The sequence below is a fragment of the Neolamprologus brichardi genome, chromosome 16, assembly GCF_056152115.1.
Source record: "Neolamprologus brichardi isolate AB-2024 chromosome 16, ASM5615211v1, whole genome shotgun sequence".
Taxonomy (NCBI): domain Eukaryota; kingdom Metazoa; phylum Chordata; class Actinopteri; order Cichliformes; family Cichlidae; genus Neolamprologus; species Neolamprologus brichardi.
The window spans coordinates 23,438,024-23,465,372 of NC_142119.1; the positions used below are offsets into that span (position 1 = coordinate 23,438,024).

The 27,349-nt window shown below is 41.2% G+C and overlaps 1 protein-coding gene across 1 annotated transcript in view; it reads right to left on the reverse strand.

Moving 5' to 3' along the window:
* Positions 1-7,546: 7,546 nt before the first annotated feature.
* The window catches only part of LOC102782719 (ATP-binding cassette sub-family C member 4-like), a 34,164-nt gene continuing 14,361 nt past the window's right edge, over positions 7,547-27,349 (reverse strand). Inside the window, exons 21-32 of the mRNA XM_087852917.1 lie at positions 26,204-26,283; positions 19,568-19,718; positions 18,813-18,932; positions 18,565-18,675; positions 18,354-18,454; positions 17,854-18,045; positions 15,429-15,584; positions 12,576-12,665; positions 11,944-12,116; positions 11,351-11,456; positions 9,937-10,071; positions 7,547-8,521 (exon numbers count right to left, since the gene is read on the reverse strand). Coding sequence (XP_087709043.1) covers positions 8,444-8,521; positions 9,937-10,071; positions 11,351-11,456; positions 11,944-12,116; positions 12,576-12,665; positions 15,429-15,584; positions 17,854-18,045; positions 18,354-18,454; positions 18,565-18,675; positions 18,813-18,932; positions 19,568-19,718; positions 26,204-26,283 — 1,493 coding nt within the window. The 3' untranslated portion in view covers positions 7,547-8,443. The remainder of the gene's footprint in view (positions 8,522-9,936; positions 10,072-11,350; positions 11,457-11,943; positions 12,117-12,575; positions 12,666-15,428; positions 15,585-17,853; positions 18,046-18,353; positions 18,455-18,564; positions 18,676-18,812; positions 18,933-19,567; positions 19,719-26,203; positions 26,284-27,349) is intronic.

Below are 27,349 nucleotides of genomic sequence, written 5' to 3' on the forward strand. Positions count from 1 at the left end.
TTACTATTATGCATCTTCCAATCCCACGGATAAACATCTCTCCACTTTTGAAGTTTGCAAGCATGAGGCATATTTTAGTGCCATATGACTTAAGCATCCCTTCAGGTATCACTTGCAATCTTTTCTCATTCTATATACATTGTTCAACTTTAATGGGTATCTAATTTGTGTTATCAGCTTACAGGGCAGTAAGTAATAATTTGCATGGCTGCCCTAAGCAAATATGGCTCCACAAGCATCCCATAGTATAGACACTAGAATGGATTAACCTCCATATTGGCTATGCCCTGACGGTCAATGCTTTTTTAGAACAGATAGTTTCGTTTGGTGCCATTTGTTGTCATATATATACATATACATATATATATATATATATATACATATACACACCTGTGTGCGCTTTCTTTTACATTCAGATGTTACACTAGATAAGTCTCCAACACATAGTGAAATGACATTGTCAATCTATTTATCAGCAGAGCTGATAATGGTTAGGCCCCATTCGAAGAATAAATGCATCAGTGGATTGGTACTTAAATTACTTCTTTTTCCGATGATGACCTACAGCATGCACTGTCATAAATGGCCGCTTGTACTCTTGTAAATCAGTTGCCCTCCAACCTGACACACAATAAGAACGATTCAGCGTATTATGTGCTGTCTTTCTTTGACACTGTTCTTTGAGTTATTTGTATGTATTCAGGCATTTTTTTCATGCCGTACTCTTTCAAAGCAGTTATAACAACACTCAAAATGTCAAGGGCAATGTGATTTAAGCATGAGGGTTGAAGACAAGAAAGGCCGGTATCATAGTTGATAATTTCATTCGGCTCACAGCTAAAGTGCTCATGATGAAGGTGAAAGCTCAAAGAGCTTCTTTGCTCCCCGACAATGTCTCGCTAGTCCCTCGTGGATTTCCAACGCCAGCTGCAACCCAGCATAAACCCACATCGACGATGGTGAGAGCCGCTCAGTCCAGCGCTGCAGGTTAATCAACATCTGAAATTCGCCGGTGCATGTAGAAAATGGATGTGTACAGTGTGTTCGCAGTGGTTCTACAGGGTAAACAGGCATACATCTAGGAGAGTAGCTTGATATTCTACTGGCTTGCATCAGGCATGTGTGTTACGCTTGTTAGCTTAGTAGACAGTTAATTGCCATGGTGGGTGGTTAGAGTGCTAGGAGCCTGATCTCAGGAATATGTCACATTTGCTAATCGGACATGCAGATGCAAATAATGTATGACAGACTGTGACCAACGCTACCGGAACATAAATACTGTTAACTTCAGAAATGTTCTTGGCTCAGAAATCTCACTGCATAAAGGCTATAATGACAACCCCCTGTTTATCTATTTATTTATTTTGTTTAGCTATTTCTGTTCATGGGCCAATTTGACAAAAGAAGTGCATTAACAATAAAAAAAATCCTACTGCATTACTGGCCTGATTATGTTATCTCCTAGAATTCATGTAAACCATGTGAAATCTGAACTGTGCGCACCACAAATGGAAGCAGGACTCAGTTCGCACAGCCTAATTCATATTCCTAGAAGGATTTGTAATTTGCAAAACATATCAGGTATCTGACAGCAGGGCACAGCCTCTTTAAAACTATGCTATTCAAACTTGCATACAGTTTGAAAAGCGCATCCATAGATTGATTAAAGTTGTAAAGATTTTACATCAGAAGCGTTTCTGATTAAAGCCACATGCCACAGAGATGCTACTCTTTTGAATCAGCCCAGTAATCTACCGCACTTGGTTGAAATTGTTGTTAACGCAGGAATAATATCAATGCAAACTATATTAATAACCATGCCGAGAGACGCCGGAGCAATGTCACTTAATCAATGAAAACAAATCACGTACACCTTGTTATGATTATCTGGAGCAGTTTGAATATTAATGTGTCGGTCGAAATCAATTTTGGGGTTGCATATATTGCCACCGGTGTTTACTCATGGTTAAGACATTTCTTTCTTTTATATTTCTGCTGCATCCCTGAGAGAAATCAATGAAATATTAAATAGAGATATGATGCCGGCTATTATTGTAATTCAAAAAACACCAACAAAACAAGAACAATTGTATTATTGTAAACTATAAAGATGGGATGTTCAAATTTCAATTAACTTTGGTTTGTATTTGCTGATATTAATTAAGAGGGCTTGCAGAAGGACACAAAAGAGACAGGTTCATTGTCTCAGATTATTCTCATGAAAGTAGCATTAGTATGTAGCACAACACTACCTAATTAACTGGCATGGGAGGCAAGGCATTACACTGGAAACCTTTTGATTTGTGGGCGGTAATAGCATTGGGCAAGAAACAGATTCTTTATTTCATTAATTGATAAGAGGGCCTTTAATGAAAATATCAGCCCAGGAGCAAAGCAAGTCAGCATCACTACTTTAGTGTGGAGGAAAGAAGGAAAAAAAAAACTTGCTTCAAGGAGTATTGTTGCAGGCAATGAATTACCTCATGACTACAGTTCATTAAATAAAATGTGAAACACACCTGGTGGGCTAATGGAGGTCAAACGTGTAAGCAACAGCAAGAGCGTAAGGGGATGTGGCAATAAAAGACAAAGCAGCACCTAGCCTCTTTTTTGACAGGTTAATAAAATCCCTGCCGCTAAGTGTTCAGGTTGTGGGACTCGGCTCAGTCGCGTCTCCCATAGCCTGGAAACGGTGATGTGACAGTGTTGTATCAGTGTCACTGAGAGCAATCATAACATTCCTTTCCTCCAAGTCCAAAGCTTGTTTTAAATTCCCTTGGCAGCAGACTGCTTTAGGGGGTCAAACAAACCAAATCTCTGCACAATAATGACCGCCTATCAGTTACATCTCTCACCTGTAATCACTGACTCGCATTAAAAGCATCTTTTTTTTCGCTCTGCATACTTGACTGTGAATGCTTTTGAAATGAGTATAATGTAATCTGTGCCGCAGATATCTTCGGCTTTTGTGCAACTATCCAAGTAGTGAATGGTTGGGCCTATCGGTTACTCTCTGGAGGTGATGTATACACTTTCTAGAACAATGCTACAAACAGATGAAGGCTATAATATGCTGCCTATTCCTATTGTGTCATTTTTCAGGTTTATTTGGATTTTTGGAAAAACAATTTAGGTGTATACCCCCCCCCCCCCCCCCCCCCCCCCCCCCCCCACACACACACACACACCCCTTTTATTTTCTTGAGGTAGAAGCTCATTTTTAAAATCTGCTTAACTCAGGTGAACTTGCTGAGTTTAGCTACGAGCAACAGGAACGTTTTCGTGAAATACGTAATGTCAACTATAACTGAATAAATGGGGCACAAATACAAATATAGCTACACTAGTACAATGCAAAATGTACATGCTATTTCATTTATTTATTTTTTAAAAATCAATGTAATCAATAAAGTTGTGGTGCAAACACGCAACACAGTGCAACAGCAGAAATCCATATTAATGCAACCGACGAGACATCAAATTTCCATTAGCCGACATATCATTTTGACATTATCTTTGAGATATAAAAGTTTTTATTCTTTTGACTGTGATGTGTGCCAGATTATCCACCTGCCTGTCTATCTGCATTACCGTTTCATTTTCACACTGACGGTTGTAAGAATAAAGACACAGGGTTTAAATATATCTCCCCGCCGAGCAGACATTCTTCACCAGATGTGCAACAGATAATGTCAGCCTAATCTTTGAAAGCAACAGCACCAACTTTACTATGTTTTTTTTAATGATCTCCACAGATTATGATTTACATCAGCTTTGAGGTTAAATGTCACTATTTAATTAGAGTTGAGGTTTTTTTCTGCACATGAAAAAATGCAAAGAGAAGTCTGAGCCTTTGTGCACTCAACATTTAATTTGAGAGGCTGTGCAGAAAGAAAAAAGAATATACGTGCAGTGGGAGAAGCCATCTTACCACTTAGTAGAGAGGCATAGATGAGGCAGTAACACTATGTCCCACTTTATCAGAGATCTCCAGCATTGTCCATAGGGAGTTAACTTTTAGACTGTTTACTGGCTCAAAGGCCAGGCATGCATCTGAAGCCACATAGGCAAGATAATGTATCCCAGGCAACAAAAGCAGGCAAATCACTGTGCATTAAGACTGGACACACAATAGACAACAATAGCTTGCATAAACACTATTTAGAACTATTCACATGGCATTGAAGAGATGGGCGTCGACTCACTATTGCTGCAAAGCCGGCGCATTGTGCGAAGGTGAAAAGAAGTCTAATGAACAGGAAGCCTTATTTGAGAGAGCTGACAGTAACCATACAACGGCCGCATTGTGCGCTTGCCACCAACCCTGTGGGTCTCTACATTAGGAGAAATGATGAGAAAGTAACCCGAAAAGACACAGTGGGCCCTTGGACCCACGTAAATGCAACCAGACAATAATGGGGGGACACAAGCTGTCCCCACCTTTACCCAAAGCTGCACGTTTACATGCACAGAACATCAACCGCTCTCATGTCTAAGGATAAAAGCCCCCTGGCCAGATGGAACTTTGAAGTACATTTGGGCTAGTTTACCACCAAAGAGTGCAATTTTAGTGCAGCAGCAGTTAAAATATATGTCATACATTTTAAATTAAATCAAACTCTCCAGGGGAAAGTTCAGAACTCCAGAGTTTGGTGCACCAGGCCTCTCTTCACACACATACATTCACATTATGCCCCCTGCCTCAAGCTTCATCAATCTTACACAAAGGGATGACATCACCAATAAGCATAGCCTTTTATGTCTTTAAGCAATAAGCCTTATTTACTGATGAGATAAGCCCCTGGCTATTGTCTACACTCCACTTTGCTTCTTTCTCTTGCAGTTGAGGAATCAAACGGTACTTTTGAAAGGTGGCAGAGCATGTCCAGGATTTAAAGCTAAAGCATGCAAAGAAGTTTCCTATTTGTTAGCCTTTCAAAGGGCTACATTAGCCAGTTTAGTTCAAAGTAGTGGAGAACTGCAAAAATGCGTAGTTCTTAGAAACCAAGTTGTTTTTTTTATCCTTTTATTGTGTGAACAACTTTTAGTGCTTGTTTCTCTGGAAATATTGCACAGAGTACTCAAGCTCTAAAGAGCTTGAAACACGCCACAGCCTGGATAATTTACAAAATATAATCATCCATTACATGCATGACCTATAATTATTGTTTGTAGCAGTATTGCTCAGTGCGGTCACTAAACTGCTGAGGCACCCTGAGTCAGTGCGGCTTATTAAACCACATGTGTACACGGAGAAAGGAAAAAGTTTGAGCTGCTGTTTGTGTTTGTTTATGGTGTTAGATGAAAGAAACGCTGCCAGTTACAAGTCCTCTAATAAGTTGGAAAATGACACTTGGTGGCTCTCATTTTTGTAGTTTGACAAAGTCTGTCATGAGCAAAACTAGGTCTAACTAGATTGTTGCGCCGATATAGAAAATATAGCATGTTTCGAATTGAGTGCCTATTTTTAACAAGATAAAAAGCCATTTTCTAACACAGTGCATCCAGTGTCACCACACGTATCTTCAAAACGTGCCATTTGTTGTTTGTTTTTCTTAGCTCTACACAGGGTTGTGTCAGGCCTTGGGAACTTGTCAGATATTCAGTTTGTAGTCACTTTAGAAAGCCTGAGCAGAGATTCTCTGGGGAATCGCTCCAGTCTCCCCATCTCCCCCCACCCCATGTCACCAGCCAGGAACAAAGCCGCCATAGTCAATTCTCCTAATTTCACTGCAGCCTGTCGAAAATCCCGTTCTCCTTTTCTCCTTCTCTTCAACAAGTACTTTATGTTGGGATCAGTCAGGTCTGAGTCGCCCACAAAAACCTGAGGCTCTCGCTTCATCGTCTTTCAGCACCAGGTTTGACACTCCCCAGCTCCCTGCCATTCAGACGCCTTCACCGTGCAATTTGTTTCCATTTGTCAAACAGCAGTATCAATCACAAAAGAAAATGCTGGCACAACACAAAGTCTGTAAAAAAAAAAAAAAAAACCAACAACATTGTTTCCTAAACCCAAAATGGCCTTCAGTCGCCTACTTATAGGCCCGTGACAAAACAATCTTAAACAATTTACAGCACTTTCACTTGTTACAGATACTTGTTACATTATTCTTCTCCAAAACTGACAATAAAACATCTTTAACTGAATACGGCAGCTGTCCCCAACCTCAAATCAGCACCAGTGTATCACTTCTCTCTTAAAAGTGTGGATGAGCTAGCTGCTGCGGTTTGAATTCATCATTTTATTCACTGCCTCCACATTGTGCTGACTCTTATTTTGCGTTTTATTTCTTTGGGATTAAACTTCATTGTGTGGACAGCCAGGTTTCCCAGACATTTGTTTATTAAAGCTATATCAGCACTATGTTGACAGCACTGCTATTCGCACACCTATTCAGATATGTCCTAAAATGGTGCTATTATTGAGGGACGTAGGGAGGTATCTGGTTAATAATACATATTGTGCAAACTTTGTTGTCACCATTCTTGCGCTGGCTCTTATCAAGGGGAGAGCAGAGAGGATATATGCTGACTCTGATGTAGATAGTGCCATGAGTATTTCTATTGTGGCAGCTGCCATGTGGTGCAGTCCCTGATAGGGTTTCGAATGCTGTCAATGCTGCGTCAGGTGCATTAGCACCTCAGAGACCCGTGATGCTCCAGCTGCCGTGTGCCTACGTCTCCCTGGGCCCTGGCCGCCAGCCTGACACCCGACACAAAGTAATCACAGATCACAGTGTTTAATCACTGAAACAAGCACTCCAGAGGACCCCACTGTCAATATCCCACTCTCTCATTATCTGTTTGGATTGCACATCCACACTGTCAGATAAACAGAGTGGAAAATTAAGATTAAAAATATGGTAATTTCATTTCAGGCAGCAGGCTCCTCTCACTGGCCCATTATGCTATTGATTACCTCTGAATTCAATTTTTCTTTTCAATGTAAACTTTAATCTATTCGCAAGCCAACAATTCAGCTCCCAAGGGGCTATTTGAGAGTAAGTAACCATTTAATATGACGCCGGCTGAAGATTCACTGGCTCTAATGAATTGTGTAAATCACTCAGCTTTTAAAGGAACTGATGTCCCACAGTTCATGACCCAAATACGGGCCTGGTTAAATACTGCCTTTTAGACCGAGCTAAGTGTTTACTGACAAGAATCTGTGAATGTGTAATCACTGGCTTTGCGCTTGTCTGTATGAAGCCAAATTAAACAGCTCTTCTCTAAGAGAGCCGCTAATGACAAAATTACATTTTAATACTTAATCATCTTATTGCACTACTGACATGTTCAAATAATAGAGTGCAAGGCCACGCCACTTTACCACTGAAACAGAATTAGAAAATCACTCGACTCAGCACGATAATCACACGGTCGCTTCCTTTAACCGCTTACCAGTTTGTAGCATCGTGTTCAACTCCAGCTGTAACCACTGACCTGAAGCAAACACACCATTCAGACAGCTGAGTGTGGAATGAGCAACAGCGGGGAGGAAACGCTGGTGAGTCAGTCTCACAATGAAGCAAAATGAAGCGAAACGTTCAAAACAATACTCTTTTATTAAATGAAATTTGAAACGAATCTAGTGTCAGTTACAAGTGAGCATTCCTCGCACTTATTTATGACTTAGAAACTGCAAAGTGCTTGAAATCTTACCTTCCATTTGTGTTACGAGCCATAGACAAAGATGTAAAAAAAATCAAACAGCGCGAATAATTACCAGGATATAAATAATCTCACTCAGTTCCATCCACATAATTACCTGCATAAAAGTGTTACATTCTCAAATAAAGTCGTTAATCAAACAAGCCAGGACAGAAAGTTGAGAGACATCTTGTTCCTTGATATTAGTCAGTATCATTGCCAACTGTTACTGGTCTTTGCTCACTAGAGATGAGGTAGACATAAAACCGATAGAGTCAAAGTGCAGGAAAACCATTCAATTTACAAACAGTGCAATTACTAGGAATCAATCGCGTGATTAAGGCACAATAATTACAGAAAGCATCCGTGTCCCCTCTGAGGTTCTCCTTGGCTTGTCAAGCATTTTTCAAGTAATGAAAAGACTTTATTCCTATAAAACAATGTTTTCCCTAAAAGAACAATTTAAGCCACAGGTAATTTATTGCACACAGAATATTGACACTCTTTTGAGCACCAGTTCCCCACTGTAGATACCCCAGAAGCCAGGACACACCTACATAAATATAGCCGTTTGCAATCAATAAACAGCCATGCAGTAATATGCTGTCAATGGAAGGCACAGCCCACCTCAGGCGTGTGCCTCCTTTCTGTTCCATACCACGGGTCTATGCTGATCAAATGGAGCGCACACTACACTGCACTAGGCCTGAAGACATTTAGGAATATCGGTGTGTCTGCTAAAATACTTGGTCACTGATGGCTAACACGAGGACCACAGCGACCCTCCAAACCGTCAAAGGGACGTCTCGAAGATGACGCGGATGTCCTCGTCACGGCGCACGTCAGTCAGCTGCTTTTTGTTCGTGTAAACCTGAAAAGCGGATCAGGGAAGCAGTGTCACAGAACACAAGCACACTGTCCAATCTGAGCTACGATCTGTTAAGGCGCGATTTATGACAGATCCAGTCAGAGCACGGCGAAAGGATTTATCACCCACTGAAGCATACAAAAGTGGCTTATTTAGCCCAGTAAACAACTGTTAGATTAAAGGCAGGAAAATTTTGGAGATAATTACAGGAATTATTTGTGGAGTTAATTTTCTCTTACGCTGGCTCCTAAGCTGCAAGCCGCTATTTAGAAAAGCCGGATTGCAGTGTTTGCGCCTGCAAAACGCATGGCTTCTTTATGCCGAGCCGCTCTGACAGCTGAACAATTTCAGCAAGAAAGTTTGTGGAAAAAGAGGCAATGGAAGTGAAAGCTTGGCCATAGCTTGAGATATATGTACTGTCTACTCTGGGATTCTCTTTCAGCACGGACAAAGGAGCTAGAGGTTGATATCAGATTATTGAATGTATTTAAACCTTGACTGACAACTATAGAAACTTGACACACAACATGCGGACTATCTCTGTATTTAATAAGTGGTGCTAGACAGTTATGGATGCTGCAGTAATCTGATCAAAGAAGAGCATCCTACAATAAAGAAAGGAAAACGTAAGGGCCCGAACAATGCCACTACCAATCCGCCAGTGTGCAGGGTAAGACGAAACCAAATAATACCACACTGTGCTGAGTCTTTGAAATCAGTATTTTACTCATTTCACTCCTCTGGCTGAGGAGATACAGTTCCGCTGATAAATTTGTGCGAGGGACAGAGAGAAAATGAAATGATGCCTACTTTTTCTTATTTCACAAAGACCTGTTTGAAGTTGCAATATGGTATCTGTAGTCCCAGACAGATGCACATAAAGTGGAATTGAACAATGAATAGCTGGCCCTTATCTGTTCAGTGTCTGAAGGGGAAATACATCACAAATGAATTTCACAGGGAAAAAATATGGACATTCTCTATTACAGTAATCCCCATAGAAAGTTTATCCCAAATCGCGATGAAGTTAAACCCAATATTTCAAAATAGATACAGTGCAAAGAAAGCTGCTTTTCTAGAATCATCGCTAAAATGATCTCAAAATTACATTATGAGAAAAAAGATTATACAGAGACTTTTTCCGATAATATCAGAGGATGTAAATCTACAAAGGGACAATTTCTCTCTTGAAATTAATGTTATGGTGTCGCAATGCTCCAAGTAGACACTTTAAATTAAAATGGTAATCAAGTCTCTTTGCATTGTCAGGGCTACACACATCTTCTGTTGCTTAGCTGTATTATTTTGGAGGTGAGCAACGGAGCCTGGAGTTAAGGGGAGAGTCTGGGATTACTGTGCAACGACTGGGCTCTTATTTAGGGACAGGCTTGTCCTGGGACAAAGGTGGATGTGGTTACCTGTTTGGCTGTGTGCAGGAGCGAGGCAGCCTCGGCTCTGCCTGTCTGTTGGACCATCTGGTAGAAGAGCCCATCCTGGTTCTGGAGCAGCACATATGGCTCATCATACTCCTGGATCATGCCAGCATCCAGAACCTGCAATCACACATACAATGGTGGGTGTGTGTGTGTAAGTGTGTGTGTGTGTGTTCCTGTGTCTGTATACTTTACTTTGGGGAAAACTGACATTTCAGCTGTTTCACTGCTGAGTGATGCAAGCAGACAGTGCAAGCTGAATGGGGAAACAGTAGTTCGGTGCACATAGGAACCATCTATTTTATGTGACTCATGCAACAACAAACACGGATGCCTGTTTCTGCTCGAGAACGCCATGCACAATGAGGGTAACCTGTTAGCAGCGTCAAAGTCTGGTGCGCTGACTCTGACAGACAGGAGATCAGGGATTTATCCATGTATTTATCCTAGCATTTCAGAGGCCTAGGGGTGGTCCTCAGTCAAATCCAACAATCACACCTTTAAGACTCGCTAGAAAATTACCATCATTTCTATGTCATCACATGCCATGTAAACCACACAAAGAATAGTGCCAATTCAGGCAGTTTGGAAAAGACTACAATTATATCACAGACAAATTTTAACAAGCTCGATCCCCTTACAGCGTTAATGAGCAGTTTGTTATCAGTAAAGCCCACTTTCAGGTAGTGTTTAGTATGAAAGGGAGACTTCTGCAGCTGCTGTCATAATCAAAAGTTTAGGAGCAAGCTACCAGGAAATGCAATTCGATTCTTTCAATTTGGACGATTCTTCCGGGTCCCAATTTAATTTTCCCAGAGTGTGTGACAGTCTGGGGGCATTTAACACGAGTGTAGGTGTGAAACAGTCCCCTCTCTGTGATATTTGCCTTATTTCAGCAACCCTCTCAGTCACCAAGCAGCCACCGGGTCGTGCCCCATCCTCCATAGACTCTTAACAAATGCCACCACAAATGGCACTAATTGGCACCTCTGCAGGCAGTAGGAGGAAAGGGCCAAAGATCAAGTGGTGCAAGCGAAGGTTGAATGAAAGGGAATGCTGCGAGTGAGAAATCTGCCCAGCTGTTGCAAAAAAAGGTAGCGGAACTGAAAATAAAGGACAGAGGTGTTTAAAAGCTGCTTTTGTTTGGCATACAACAATGAGAATGAATGTGAAGTGCATGTTTTGCAGGGGATCCCAGATTTACTCTACAAATTCTAAAAACACTGAGTGCAATATTTACTGTAGCTGGTGAGATAGTACAAGGGGTTGCCAAAGTTTAGGAGGGAATATCACAAAGCTACTTGCAGAGCAATGCTGGAATGAACTCCAGCAGAAGAGTCTCATTTTAAAACCTTCACTAAAGTGCTTTACAATGGAAATTTACTGCTTTCTTACTTACCAGTATTCTGTCACAGTCAATGATAGTGTTTAGCCTGTGAGCAATGGTCAGGACTGTGCACTCTTGAAACTTGTCCCGGATAGTCTGCTGGATGAGCCCATCAGTTCTAAAGAAGCAGGAAACAAAACACCTGAGAACTGAAAAGCTCTCTTCCTATACAGCCTTGGGCAGGGATTTTACGCAACACAGAACAATGGCTCATCAGCAGAGAAATATGTGAAGCAACAGACAGAAAAAATACAGAATACCACAGGACTTCAGCTTTAAAAAGACAAGTGTGGTATATTTTGTTACATTTTTATTTTAAAATTGACTTGATTTGATCTTCACCAGGTGAGATTTAGACTTAAAAACCCATATATTTTTATTACGTGTGTTAAACAAAAAGAAATCCATGTTTGCGCCAATGCTTTACCAAAAAGATTTTAAAGAATAATTCTGACTAACCCTACTCTACAGAGAAAAAGGTTTTATTCTATGCACTTAAAAATACCCATATTGTGTAGCACCATTGTACAGAAAAACAAGACACATGTGGAAGAGAGCGCTTCCATGCTGATGTATAATAATTTACTTGTGAAGTATAATCTGACCTTGGGTCCACATTAGCAGTGGCCTCATCAATAATGAGGATGCGGGTTTTCCGGAGGATGGCCCTGGCCAGGCACACTAACTGCCTCTGGCCCACGCTGAAGTTAGAGCCCGACTCCGTCAGCACCGTCTCCAGCTTGCTGGGCAGCTCGTCCACCATGGCCTTCATCTGCACCTGCAGAGAGAGAGAGCTCAGCCCCTACCCTTCATTACTCCTGCATAAAGGCCTCCTGTGGGGATGTCTTTAAAGAGCCATCCAAACACACCCATTAACTGCATGGCACAATGCAGGGCCAGGTCTACTGATGACCTTGGCCAGTGCTCTCTTGTGGCCAGCCTCTAGCTTTAATCCAGGCCACCAAACCCATTCAGAGGCAGGACCAGGAGCTGAAGCCCTTCACTGTGGGGGAAGCCTTCATCCTGGTTGGCCTGACTGCCCAAACACATCTCCCCCAGCACTTTCAATGGTTACCCGTTACAAGCCGCACATTGAGCTGGGCCCCATGGCCCTAATGGGATTTCCCCCCATGACTTGTGGCGAGCAGGGAATCTGAATGGCAGCATTGTACAGAGGGACAGAGGGATCCCCCCCTGGGCCGGCAAGGGGGAATCATTCAGAGCCACGCTGGAGTACCTCTTGGAGTGCATTCCACAGGTCCTCATCTGTGTGCTGCTTGAAAGGGTCCAGATTCTTCCTCATGGTGCCCGTAAAGAGAACTGGGTCCTGTGGATAGATGGATATGGAAAGAGAAGGCCGTGGCCAGTTAAGATAATGACAAGGGGGAAGATGTATGAAAGGGTTAAGACAGGATTTATAGAAGAGTGCTAAGCAATGTGTGAGGGGAAGATGTTCACAAAGGCCTTGCTCCACTCAGGAGCTCTATTCAGTGCTCTAGCCAACTATGCTTCAGTAAGTTGATCTTTTTACTTGGAAAACCACAACGTGCGCATTGGTGCTGGTGGAGAATAGTCGTGCAAGGCTGTCTGAATGTATAATATGACACAAAAGGACTGTCAAGTTAACATTAAAATACAGAATAAGAAACCGTACTAACTAAATGTACAAGCATGTGTGAATAGTTAGGTTATCACATTAGTTGACTACCCTCATGAAAGGACAGTCTCACATCTCAGACAGGTAGGATGTCCAAGATATGTATTTATGGTAAGCCATGCACCTGTATCAAGCCACACAGCCCTCTTTAAGAGGGTAAATAAAGCTCTTTATTACAGTGTAAAGGAAAGAGCCTGTCCATGGGCACTGTTCCAACACGCCACTCTGTTTGTGATGAACTGATAAAAAGGAACAGTCCCACATCATCTCATGACAGGCCACGTGTAGTGTGTATTCATAAATCTTGCTCAAATGTTGAAGTGATTTACTCAGTAGAGGGCTCTCCTTGGACAGCATAAAGACCCTCTCACTCATGGTACACTGCTGCTGCAGATAAGGTTTTTATATTGCATTTATGTCCACAGTGTTTGATCCGTGAGCAAAATAAGCAAGGTACTTAAATCGTTATAATGACTGTTTAAAGAAAAAAACAACTTAATAATAATACAAGGCTATTGAGTCTGCCACAGTTTCAGGTTGCACAGAGCAGCGACTGTCCATAACAAAAAGTGATGCTTCCATTGTATCCGCATCACAGTCAGAGGAACGCGATAACTCCAGCTTAGTCAAGATATGCATCTGACCTCGAATCAAGATACGATACGTTCATCTGGCAACTGTGAGATTAGACTAGGAGCAAAAGTAAAGCACACAATGAGCCTAAAAGGCTTAAAGGTTACAGAACTATTAATATATCCACACCTTTACATCTGTTCTCTTACGGGTCACCTTCATAAGAAAAGAAAATGAAGCATACGTTTGGGTATGGAAGCACAGCAAAAATTAAAAAGTCATGTCTCAACAAGCCGTCATATAGGTCAGAAAGCGCAGGGCTAACTTCTCAATTTCAATCCAGAGAAAGTAAAGCTTTCAGGGTCTCATCCCTGCTACCTGTGCCTTGGAAAATGTTCCACCTCTTTACTTCCAATGAGCTTTTCCCTCTGTCACCAAAACACCACCTTGTCATTAAGCCAGCTGAAGTCCCAATTCAAACTAGTTCTGTGACACACTTTAATTGAGGATTCAATGTTAGGTCGGAAAAACTGCTTTCAAGCACAGCTTTCTATACACCGATTATGTGCTCCACCAATTCTAAGCCCTCTGTTTGCCACAGAATTCATTTTTTTTCTCCTAAGTCATTCCTGAGAATTCAATAGAAACTGAAATGGATCCCTTTTTAATGCCATATGCTAATACAAGCTTATCATAATCAAATCTGTGGGCGCCAAATAATGAAACTCCTCAGCGGCAATGTATAGTTTACATATCAAACTCAAAATTCCAAATGAAAAGTACGACAACCTGCAATTTATGTCAAAAAATTTTTCCAAGTGAAAGGTTGACTGCATATCATTTCATCGACGTCTAGCGGGAGAATAAAAAAAGGCTTTCAGATGAATTTGTGTAAATCCAAGAGTCTTCGCTCCATATATAAGTTTGTAATACTAACAACAGACTACAGAGAAACTCTACTCTCCCGAGTGCTGCCTACATAATGAAAATGCCATCCAGCATGTGATACAGATGAGATGAGCGTGCAGTTAAAGTTTTGACTCGTAACCTGCCACTTTGTAGCAGTCTCTCCCTCTAGGAGATGCAGAAAGAGTAAACAAAATCCCATCAAACATACATCACATCCATCGCAAACTAGTTTGGACTAAGAAGTGAAACTTTATCTGAAGTAGTAGCAATGCCAGAAACCTATCAAATCCACAGAAAAGCATTAATGAAACTGTTTTTGGGCATCTTGGCTGCACCCTAGAAATGTTTGAGACTTGAGCTAAGTGACGGTGTACAAGGGGACTCTGACTGTGAGGATGGGGGAGACTTCTTCTAAGCAGCTTTCCCATGTTTGGGGGGTAGAGGGCTAATCCTCTGTCAGGGATGGGGAACTGCTCTCTTCACAGTATAGGCCGTGGGAGTCTTCTCCCCTCCCTCCTCTCTGCTGACACTCACCCGCAGGCTGGCATTTTCTTAATGCCGTATCAGTTTCAACAAGCGGAAATAAAGTTAAACTGTCTCAAGGCATCCGTTTGTCTCACTTTCAGAAATCCCCTGAGTGACGACTGTAATTCTCCTCACTTGTTTTAGCTTTTTTTAAAAGCCAAGCGTCTAACAAGGGCAAAAGCATGCAGGCTTCTGTTACCGTCGTGTAGCTGACATTTTTGCCATTACTCAATCATGAGGAATCATGGGACCTTGGAGAAGGTGTCAAAGCAAAGCTGCTTTAGAACGAAAAGGTTAAACATGGTAGTAATTAATATATTATATTATAAGTAATATCTTTCTAACCTAGACTCACTGCAGATGATTATTGGTTACTGTGTTTAGTTACAAAACACAACTGCTGATACTGAAATTTAAAAAACGCACCTGTGGGATGATAGACATTTTCTGTCGCAGTGTGTGAAGACCAATCTCAGATGTCAGAAATCCATCAATCGTTATTCTTCCCTCAGGTTCTGCCAGCCGGAACAAGGCAGAGATCAGGGAGCTTTTACCAGCACCAGTGCGTCCAACAATGCCAACCTACAGTGGAAAGAGCTAGTATGTCTTAGTAAAGTCTTAGTAAATGCCCACAAAAAAACCCCATAAATAAATAAAACAGTGCTTATTATTTTGTCAGTAAGAGACCCAGTTGCCTGGCAAACTACAATATAAACCTTTGCACAATACTGGCATAAAAACTAAGGGAAGATTCTCTGTCCTATAATATTTATGTATGAAATTGTTTGTGTTTTACTAGACAGTCAAAATACTAAAAAAATGGTGGGCAATGGAGAAAATCCTTCTGTAAGCCTCTCTAACCCTCATAATCAAGATTTAAAGCTAAAAATATTTCCCTTAATCAAATCAAATCATTTATATCTTAATCATATTTAAGTGCTTCAGCTTAATGCCACGTATAAAATCATTTGTAGCGTTTGTGTTAGGGACAATTAACGTGTTTATAATTCAATTTAGCTATTTTTAAGTGTGCTATATTTATTTAGATCTGTGCTTATCTCATAAACACCAATGTGGGTGGGTTAGAAAAGTGTAGTTACTCATTTTAACCAACTGTAAAAGCTGACATAAACGGGGCTCTATAGTTTTGTGGCTCTTCTAAAAGTCACCCCATCAGGGTCAGCGTATCAAATCTATCAAATCTATCAAATCTCATTGAACACACCTAATAAATTGGCTGAGTCAAAATTACCACTCACTCATACTTGTTTATGCGCTCTATGGTACTACCCCAGGGTATGGTAACCTGCAGGCCATCACCCGATACTTTCTTTAAAGCACAAGGTCATACCATCCACTAATGCTGTACATACGTGTGATGGTAGTTAACACATAAACTGACAGTATAATATAGGTGTTTCCAGTATTTTACCAGACTTGGGATACCAAAGAACAAAAACTCATGCTGTGGGCTGAATCCAATGAACAGGAATCTTATTAGCATTGCACCGCTTGCTCTGCTGAACTAGTGTCATACCATTTAGGTTTGTTATATGCTGTTGCATATAACTGTATCCACATGCCCAATGGCTATTGGGCATGTGGATACAGAAAGATAAGTGGTTAGGCTGACAGGTAATAGAGAAGTAATGATATGCTTACTCTCTCATGCTACATCCATACTCTCATAGGAGCTATTAGAGTAACTCACATTCCGATTATAGTACAGTACTTATAAAGTAAGTGCCTACATGGACATTTAAAAAATTACCAAGTGCTTGTATGCGACTCAATCTGAAATCGTGTCTCTGCATTCATCTGCTTTAACCTACATAAGAAGAATTCCACACTACATGAATGTAAATACACACCAAAAGTAATTGCATTTGCTCAAGAGGATACACGCAAATCTAATGTGACATTACACTTTAGCCACAGCAGAAGCAAATTGAAATGCAAGGATTGTGAAATGAATATATATATATATATATATATATATATATATATATATATATGTGTGTGTGTGTGTGTGTGTGTGTGTGTGTGTATGTATATATATATATATATATATATATATATATATATATATATATATATATATTTATACATATATATATATACATACACACACACACACACACACACACATATATATATATATATATATATATACATACACACACACACACACACACACACATATATATATATATATATATATATATATATATATATATATATATACAGTGTATGACTACTGTATGGGACAAAGTGAAAGGATCTTATACTGTAGATGGTAGGTGCAGGTGAAAGGGTGTCAGGGGAACTGTCAGGATGCACAAAGCCTTTTACCCCCAAGGCATGCGGTAGAGATCCCTCCCATGGGCTGTCAGAGCCAGGGCCTCTGCACTTATCAACCCATCCATTGTGAAATCAGCCGCCCTGGCCAACCGTAGCCATGCAAAATACACCCCCTGCATTAAACACAATTTCAATCATCCTCAACCATCTCCCTCAGCCTTTCCCTTTCTCGCTCTTCCTTCACCCCTCTACCTCGGCCTCTCCTCTCTCTTATAGTGAATAAACAGTTGTCACCGTCAGGTAGCTCAAAATGCAAATTGGAGACAAATGGATCCACTTGAACAGTCTTAATTACATGATATGTATTCCATGAATCACAAATGGTATAGTCCTGAAGATTCAGAAGCACGTGTCCCTTTAATAATTGATTTGAGAATAATGCCACATAAAAAAAGAATCACACCACACCTACTACACTAGCTGCATATCAACCTTAGTCATGGGCTATGCACTCCAGTAAGCATGCACAGGTGGGAATAAAGACAAGGACCTTTTCTCTAGATTTGAAGACAAGACTCAGGTTCTTCAGGACCAAAGGCTCACTGGCACTGTAAGAGAAGTTGACTCTGTCAAAAGTGATGCAGCCTTCTTTGGGCCAATCGCTCGGTGGCTGTTTGTCTGTCTCCCATGATGCCTCACTCTCCAGCTCTGCATACTCAACCACTCTCTCCACTGATGTCATCTGCAAAAATAAAGCATATAGTAGGCACTTCCTTAAAATAATTTTTCCTCTTTTAACTATTTTATGAATAAATAAATAAGCTGCTCCTATATAACTTCATGTAACAGAAAATCCCTATAATACAATTTATAAATTAGTTAAATCTGTATCTGTGACCACAGTGAACACTATGCTGATGAGTTTATGGCCTCAGTCTCTAGTTTCAAGCCTAATTTAATACATCGTGTTAATTTAGCAAATTATGGTCACATTTGGACTCAAATGGAAGTTAACCAACCATCAAACCCTTGTTCATCACGTGTTCTCACCATGTTCTCAATTTCTGCACTCTGTCTGACGCCCCACTGGAACATGCCTGTGAGTGTAACTGCATAAGACAGAGCCAGACCCACTGCACCTGGTTCCAGTCCTGTATTATCAAAGAAGAAGTAAACATGCAGTCACACATCCACGAGTCCTTCCTCTTGCTTCTGCTAATAATGTCTCTTAGCATGCACAGAGTCAAAACCCATACAGTACCATCCCTGAGGTAAAGACAGCCAAGAGCAGTAATGGTGACAAAAACTGAGCAAATTCCATCGAGTCGCACGGCAAACCAGCGGGAGGTAGTCAGGAATAAGAACCAGGCCTCTGTTAACAAAGACAGACTCCACATGTTGCATATGAGGAAATACTTCTTAATACAGTCTGAATATCATGAATGGCTTTAGATGAGACTGATAATGGAGCTCATTAGATGTAACACAAATATGTCTTTTTCGTCTCACCTGAGTGAAGATCTTGATACTCATCAAACATTTGCTGGAACCTCTGCTGAACCTTGAAGGCACGGATGGTGCTCAGGCCTTGAAGAGAGGAGGAAAGGTGGGAGAAAACAGGACTCCGAGCTATAGGAAATATACAAGGCAAAAAAACCAGCTTAGCGAGGATTTAACATTTTTAAGAGTTTTGACCAGATTTCTAAATACAATTATAGTGTCAAGGTACATTTAATACTAATAGTCTGAACTGTTCGGTTTTATTTTGCAGCCTATCAGTATGTGAAGTGAAAAATATGAATGTGTACTCTGTTATACTAACAATAATACAGGTGATGCCCCTGATTTTTATCGTGATTTAAGGAAAGGTCGCCATTCAGCCATCTTTTGTTTCAACTCATTAGACTTACAAACTCCTTAACAAAACCTAAATGCCTCCTTGAATGATTCAAACAAAGCATTTGTTTTAAAAGATGACGGCACTTGTTAGTCAATGTGCATTCTGGCTCTCAGCTTTGAATGAAATAAAGGAACTAAAGCTTGATGTGGCCTAGTCATGACCACTTGACATTTTTTCCTATTATATGTGAAGTCATGAACTCTCATCTTTTGAGGAAACTGCGTGTGACCAAGGCATAGGCCACTGCCATCTTTAGCCTTTATGCTAATGATTACTGCCTTTTTCAATAGCCTATTAGCATTCCTGTAGTCTGTGCTTTTATTTCTTCCCAATCCCACACCACAAAAAATAAATAAAAAATTACTGGTAGATTCTAGACGCTTGATGTCCCTGGAGGTCTGCAAAAAGTAGCATCGCAGAAACAGGAAGACAACAAGAAGAGGAACAACAGGAATAAGAATCCAGGGGATGATGACAGCAGCTACTGCAATCACTCCGATGACTTGCAGAAATACCTGGGAGAAAAGGAGAGGAGTAAGCACAGTAATAACTCAACAGCATCAGCGTCAAAAGCTCTGCTTCTGTTGTGTGGGCCACCGATGGGGCAGTGAGGCTTATTTGTTAGGGCTGAACAAGAAAAACCTTTCAGCTATATTTGTGTGAGACCATCTCAGGCACATAGTAAGGTAACAGCAGGTTGTGGGACTGAGCTTAAGTGACTCACAGTGTGAAAAGAAAACGATCGCAGCGCTAATTCTCACTTAGTAGCAGGTGAGAATTTACCACTTGGCCACTGCAGCTCATATCCCTGGCTCTCTAGGGTTTTCCCTTCAACACTTCTGGCCTGTAAGCCTCCCTGGCAGAGCAGCCAGCCAACGGGCATGGCCACAGTGACTGGCAGAGAGCTCTGGGAACCACACTGTGGGTGTCTGATACATCACACTCAAACCGCACAGTCCTCAACAACACAGTGACTCATCACCCGTGTTAATGGCTCTGTGACACATCTAGACCAGGATACCAGAGCTGCCTAAACAGGATTGCAGGCAATGAGTCTGACGGTTATCAAAGCACCTACACCTGCATAACGTTTAGAAATAACCATCTCATAAAGACTCATTATGACTATTAGTCTTAAAGATAAAATAATCTTACCTCAGCCTATATTGATGGTAATTATCAGGCACTCAAGTATCATGTGAGGTGGCATATAAAGTTTTATTATAGAGATATTAAAATTGACATCACACAATGACTCAACAATCTGAATAAGAAAACGTAAATGTAAATAATATTACCTTTGATACTAATACATAATAATTGCTGATTGATATATTTAAGTTAAAGTGAGCTAGCAAGAGTCGTTGCCATCAGTTACTTTAATACTGATACTTTTATTAAAGATCGTAACACCAGTTGAGAAAAAAAATAAACTACTTTTGAGGAAAGGGTCCTGCCATAAAAAAAAAAACAGCTCACATTTTTAAGATTTTTGTTATGTTCACTTTATTTAGAAAATTATATTACATTTCAAAAGGAATTTTTTTTTTTTACATTAAAAGTGTTGGGATATATTTACCTTGATACAACACACAAAATAAATTTGTCTGTCTGATTGTTTCTTCAATCACCATCAAGTAAACTTGAAGTGAGCCACCAAACTTGGCACCGTGCAGGTACATCTTAAGGTTCTCATCTATGTTGCATATGATGTATTCATGTTACCTAGCAACCAGCTAGCAAAGGGTTAAAGTGAACTGTTTTTGGTGTAATTTTTCTTTCACAATGACACGTTCTAATTTGTATCAGTAAATCTTAATTTATACATTATATATAAATATGCCATCAGGTTGCCTAGCAACCACCTAGCAATCGACTACCATGACACCAGAAAAGCATAGTATTGATTTAATTTTGTGGCCAACAGCATAAACACAGCAAAACAATACTGTAGCATAGGCATGTATTAGTAAAACATAATACTATACTAAAGATTTAAGAAAACACAGTTTTTGGTTTGTTTCCTTACTTTTTATTTGTTAAGCATTTTCACCAAGGAGAAGTAATGTCTCCTCTTTTAATTCTGAGTACTTTTTTTCTATAATACTTTTTTTTTGTTTTGTTTTTTAAATAATCCTGCACTTTTTATTTAACAAGGGCACAGGACTTCTGATAATAATGTCTCTTGTTTACCATTGTGGTCTTAATAATTTTCTTTACTTGAAGTATATCAACATTTCTTCCAGCCATTAATATGGGTTGGAAGAACACTTCCTAACCGAAAGGCATACGTTGTGTTCAACTGAAACCTCACACCCTGAAATTAGATACATCCAAAAAGATGAATCCTAAAACGTGGAGATTAGGATCATACTGTTACCTTCAGTGGACTCAGACTAGCCCAGAGAGATGAAAATTTAATTTAGCACCTTAATTACGGATGTTATCTGCTACTTAAGCACACATTTAAGCATGATCACTTTCAGTGTAGTTTTATGATGAAAAGCCAGTCAATTCCATTTGCAGTTCAGATAAGAGGGAATTACTAGTCTAACCATTGCAGTAGTGGAGCCCACACAATCAAACAGTGAGTCGAAGCTACTGAGCACAACTGATCCCAAGAATTTCACAGTACATAAGTTTCAATCTTAGCCTTGATGGAAGGCTACCAGACTGCAAAGTGAGATGGTGGCACACAGGCCATTACCGCGTGTTATCCAGCCTTCCCTTGCGGGGATCAAATATTAACTGAACAAATGTCTTATCACCTACACTGTTTTTCTTTCACTACCCAGTTGATGACTGGTGACACAGTGACACTGCTCATTCACATTTTGCTGGTTGGTTAATCTGAATTCTAATTGGGCCCATTTCAGCGGTGGCCACAAAAGTCTGAGCCAGGCTGGCTTTATCTAACAGTGGGGTCATCTAAGGGGACAGTAGGAGGAACAGGAACCATTAGATACAAGCCTTGCCTCCTCCTGCTCCCCAGAGCCCGCTGTCGCCAAGGCCCTGTTTGATGTGATCCATTTGCGTGGTTTGGCGCTTATCGTGTTAGGATCGGGGACACCGTGGCCCCCACCCACACTACACACAGATGACTCTGATAAGTGAGCCTACAAGTATACACCTCACCCCCTCAGACCACATCCATATCTCCTATGAAACCACACAGGAACAGAAAACTCCCAAAGCCACATCCCGCTGCACATAAAAGTGGATAAAAGGATGAAAGGTTTTGTATACAAACTGTTTAAATAAAGAATTAGCGCTAATAGCTCTTTAGCGAGAAAAGAAAGCTACCGCACGCATGCGATTCAGTCATTCAGGCAAACTGGGCGCACTGCTGTGTCCAAAGACCATTCAGATCTCTGCTGACCCTAATTGCTTTATTTTCTCAATGATTCTATCAGCTCTTTGATGTCCAAATAAATGTAGAAAATTGGAGTTAATTGCTATATTTGTGTTCGGCAATGATAGCGACTGTTGTTCACCAGCTGAAAATAAACACTTCGCTTTAATTAAACATCCCTCCGGACAGACGGAATCATTATGCTTTTTACAACTCCCTTTTTCATCCTCCCTTTATTTACTGACAGTGTGCAATATTTGCCACTGGGAAAGAAGTGCAAACAAAACAGGAAATGAGGGGTGAGCGTGGTAAAGAAAAATTCTCAAAAGAAGTCCTCTGTCATCGTTGGAATTTTTTCTTCTTTTTTTTTAAACTCCACACTTTTTCTGTGACTGAGCAGCACAATAAGTTGCAAGGGTCAGTGGTACTGAAACAAAACAGGGCCGTTCCACTTGGGCTCTGGAACAATACAAGTGACCCAATCCATTCTACTCTGTGTTTGGGCTTTATTTTAGCATTAAATGCCCAGATGCTGTGGCTTTTCTTTGGGTGAAATGACTGTGGACACCTCCTTCACATTTTCCCTTTCTGGGCCATTTTCACTTCATAAAGCTGCAGTCAATGTGTTTTGTGTGTGGTGAGGAAGGTCTGACACATACTGTGGTGGTCTCAGACGCTGTCTACATTGGTGGCTCAAGTAGTCCTAGGATTAGGCCTTTGTGTGCTGTGAAAAGGTAAAAGAAGTCACTTATTTGGGCTCAGTCAAGCTGCTGATTTCCAACCCCATTTTGGAAATAAGAGAAAGGCTTTGAAATGTGGTCTCCCCTCACTCTCTACTATAAATCACTAGTGTCCAGCAAATTCATTCAGCCTTTTTTTCCCTCCTGAAAACAACACACACACACAAAAAACAACAATTCAGAAATACAAAAGTCAGCCTAGAATTCATTGTCCTCGTCATTCTGACGTGAGGTGAGATTCAAGATTAGATTGGGACTTTGTTGTGTCAGTTCCCAGGCTCAAATGGCCCTGGGTCTGGCCTGCATTCTGAGTCAGACCAGCTGAGGTGCTGGACCACAGCATCATGGGAGACCACACATACTCACACGGGAAGCTTTTGCTGGCCGGTGCTCGCCATCAAATGACCATGTGTGGTATTGCTGAGTGGCCAGTTAAGCGCACACAAATACACACGCAGGGTCACATGATGATGTTTTCCTCTGTTTCGCTTTATTTTCCAGGAAGACAAGCACAGGTCAGTGATCCTAAGGCCGCCGGTCACCTTTCTGTGTCACAAAGGCACTGTCATAAAAACAATGCTCAAAGAGGGTTAATGGCACAGCCTATATATGTTTCCACTGGACCATCTTCTGTGTTTCTCAGGCTAACCTGTGTAATGCCTGGAGCCAGTGCAGTCTTTAGTCGCCAGCGTGGTAAAGAAGCAGAGAAAGCCGGGTGAAATCCCATCCTACAGCATCCACGATTACGTCAGCAGTTCTCATATCCCACAAAGCCACTAAAGAGGCCTGATACACAATGTGCCACAATATAGAGACTCACACAACGATCCACCCGCCAGTGTTTCTTTAGACAATAGCTGTCTTTTCTCTGCGCTTGTGTGCGTGTTCAGCCCTTCAGTGCTTGGTTTGTCTCTGTTTCTTTTTTTGCTCTTTCTCACACGCACACAAAAGGGTTTATTGCCGTAATTTGTTTATTCCCGTCTTTATAAGGAATTAGCATTGGCAAGAGCAGGCTGGGTCACACTTAAGTCAGCTGGTGTCTTAGTGAAAACATCCGGACAAACTGAATTTTGACTGGATAAGCAGGGCTATAAATGCAGTGCAGGTCCCAACAGTTGGTGGTGCGACTTGGTCAAGAGCCTTCACACAAAAATCCGCTGAAAGACCCCTGTACTCACCCCCTATTGTCTTGGCCTCCTCCTCTGCCCTCTCTGTGAAAATAGAGGCAACCCAGGATTTAAAGGTCAAGTCCACACAAAAGCTGACAGTTCCCAAAGCCTGAGGTGTTTTTAATTGACATTTCTGTCTTTGTCCCCTGACCATAAAGATGGAAGAGAAAGAGGCTTTTTCCCCAATATACTAAATTACTACTAAATGAGACCTGTGAAAAATAGGGCTCTGGGGTGTAACCAGGTTCCCCCAGCTTGAGGGAATCCCCTTGTTAGGCAGGTTTGGGGGGCAGTGCTGAAGGGCTGTGAAGTGCTTACTCCACCATAGAAAGGAGGGGGGGAGAGGCTAAGGCACAAATCCCCACACAGAAGCGGCCTCTCTCCATAGAAAGAGATAAACCAGTTAGGGCATTGTTTATGAAGTTTCACTTTATTCCCTCCTGACAACCATTTAGACAATAACTATGGGGAAACGTCCCTCCACGAATGAGCAACAATAGTGGAGATCAGCAGCTTTTCTCAACAGCTAATACTTTGATAAAAAAAAGAGTGAAAATCTTCCTTCCTGAAAGCATTAAAGGCTGCTCCGTGAAAGACACTTGCAAACAAGAGCAGAAAGCAGCACAAACAAAAGTGCTTTGTCCAAAGGATGCTACCTTTGTCCACTCTAACAATCACATCCCACTTTCAGCTACAGCAAAAGACTAATGCGCACATATCCAGTCTGATTTTGACATGGCCTGGTCTAGGTTTTATTTCTTTTACATCAAGACACAGTTAGAAAAATGAGGAAAGCAGGAGAAATTCAAGTAAAAGTGCACAGCTGAAACCCATCTGTGTTTTATGTCAGGACGTGGTCTACTCTCACTGTTGTTGGTTGGACCTATTGGCCCTCTACACAAGTTATTATTTTACTTTAACCATTATTCACCTTATTATCAAAATGAGGGGAACTATAGCAGACAAAAAGCTTTTGTGCGTATATTCTTTTGTGCTTTCAGCATTTAAGATGGCTTTTGTCTACTGTGAGATGGGTATCTGCCACAAACATCATTCAGGCATTGTGGAGGGGGGATTCATTTTCAGCGCGCCTTTGTTCTATTCTTTGGCCCGAACCAAGGAGCCACGCCTGCTCCTCTACCTCGAATTGTGCAGCGAACATTCCCTTCTTTGTGGCACTAGGTGCATGAGCTGGCTCATCTCCGCAGGGTTTCGTGGGAGATGGCTGTCATGGTGGCAGGGTGGCATTTGGTAACCTAACCTGAGCTTGCATCAGGGTGGCCCTTGGCTAGCAGGTCAATAAGACCTGTTAAGCATTAAGCGAATTGGGCTAAGAGGCGAAAGTCCAGGTGTACTCCTGTAAACACTTCATGTCAGACTTTTTCTCTTTCCTCACCTCACCCTCTCCTGACATTTCCACTATTTTCCCTTCCACATCTGACCCATCATGTGGCTTTATTTCCTCCTTGGTGCCTTTCTCTCTTCCAATCACTTCCTTATTCTCCTTACACATTCTCTGAAGATGCCACTTCTGTTGTGCCACGCTGAGGGAGCCACGCCCTCAGCCTATGTGCACACTTTTATTAAATCTGTGCAGGCGCTGGGCTGCGCTGGCGGGTAATCCTACAGTAATTGTTTCCAGATTAGGGGACCCGGACCACAAAGCAGGTGTAGCCAGGCATGAAATGGCCTCCCCATGCTGCTGCGCCAGCAACCAAACCTGCCGAGGTGAGACTCACCTGGATAAAGTCCACAAACGTCCATGGGAGCAGAGAGTCCAGGTAACCGATGTCCTTCGAAAACCTGTTGAGGATTCTTCCTGAGAAAAAGCACAACACAAAAGAACAGATTAAAAAAATATCTCTATAATAGAAACAGCATTTTTCTTGTGTTGCCAATATTGTTATGCCATTTGTACAACAATAATAGTGCGCTTAAGCGAGCTGAAAAAATAAGCAATTCCTTGAATATTTAAGTTTTTTACTGTTACAGGTTCAGATGTGCATATGACATTCGGAGCAACAAATCTAAACCAAATGCACATCTGCTTTATCCATTAACTACTCTGCATTCATAAAAACAATATTTTGTTAGTTTCAATTACCTTCGTGTCTTTAGATTATTAAGCAACTGTTATCAGAGTCCCCTTAATAGAACAGAGGTTACATACAGTGTGATATCAAATGGAAAATACAGGCCTATCTAGATTAAACAATGAATCATTATTTATCTAGTGATTCATAAAGACTGTCCTACTCTTGGCTGAATACACGAGGGAACCTTTTGTTAGGGAACAAAAGGCCAACAGAAGCTGCGTACCTGCCTTTATGTTCTGACTGGCAGTGTCAGTGACGTTAATTGAGTTGCCTCCAATCTGCTCGGTCGTTCATTATTTTGGCTAGTGCTCTGCAGGTGCTGTGGCAGCCCCTTATTGTTACTCCTTTAGTAACTTTGCTCCACTATTCTGATCCCACAGCACATAAGATTACACTCCAGCTGCTTTCACACACTGTGTACTGCAGGGTCACTGATAGCCAATCCCCAAAGCACACTTCCTTAAAGGCAGGCAAGACAGAAAGGATTTTACTATCTCTGTCCCTGAAGGAAGACCCCTGGCTCTCAGAGGCAGACAACAGGTACCAGAGCAGCGGCAGCGCTGCCACAGCTTGAACTCTTCTAAGGTCAAAAGACACAAACAATCTGCAGTGTCCTTAAAATAGGGCAATGATGTTTGTTAATGTATTTAGGAGAGCAGCTGTATTCCACTATGACAAATGGCTATGCACACAGTAATATCTGTCTGACGACAATGTAAATAAAGCAGTACTCACAAAATGCAGGGTGCAACCCCTGATAGAGTTAAACAAACCAATACAGGCATGCAG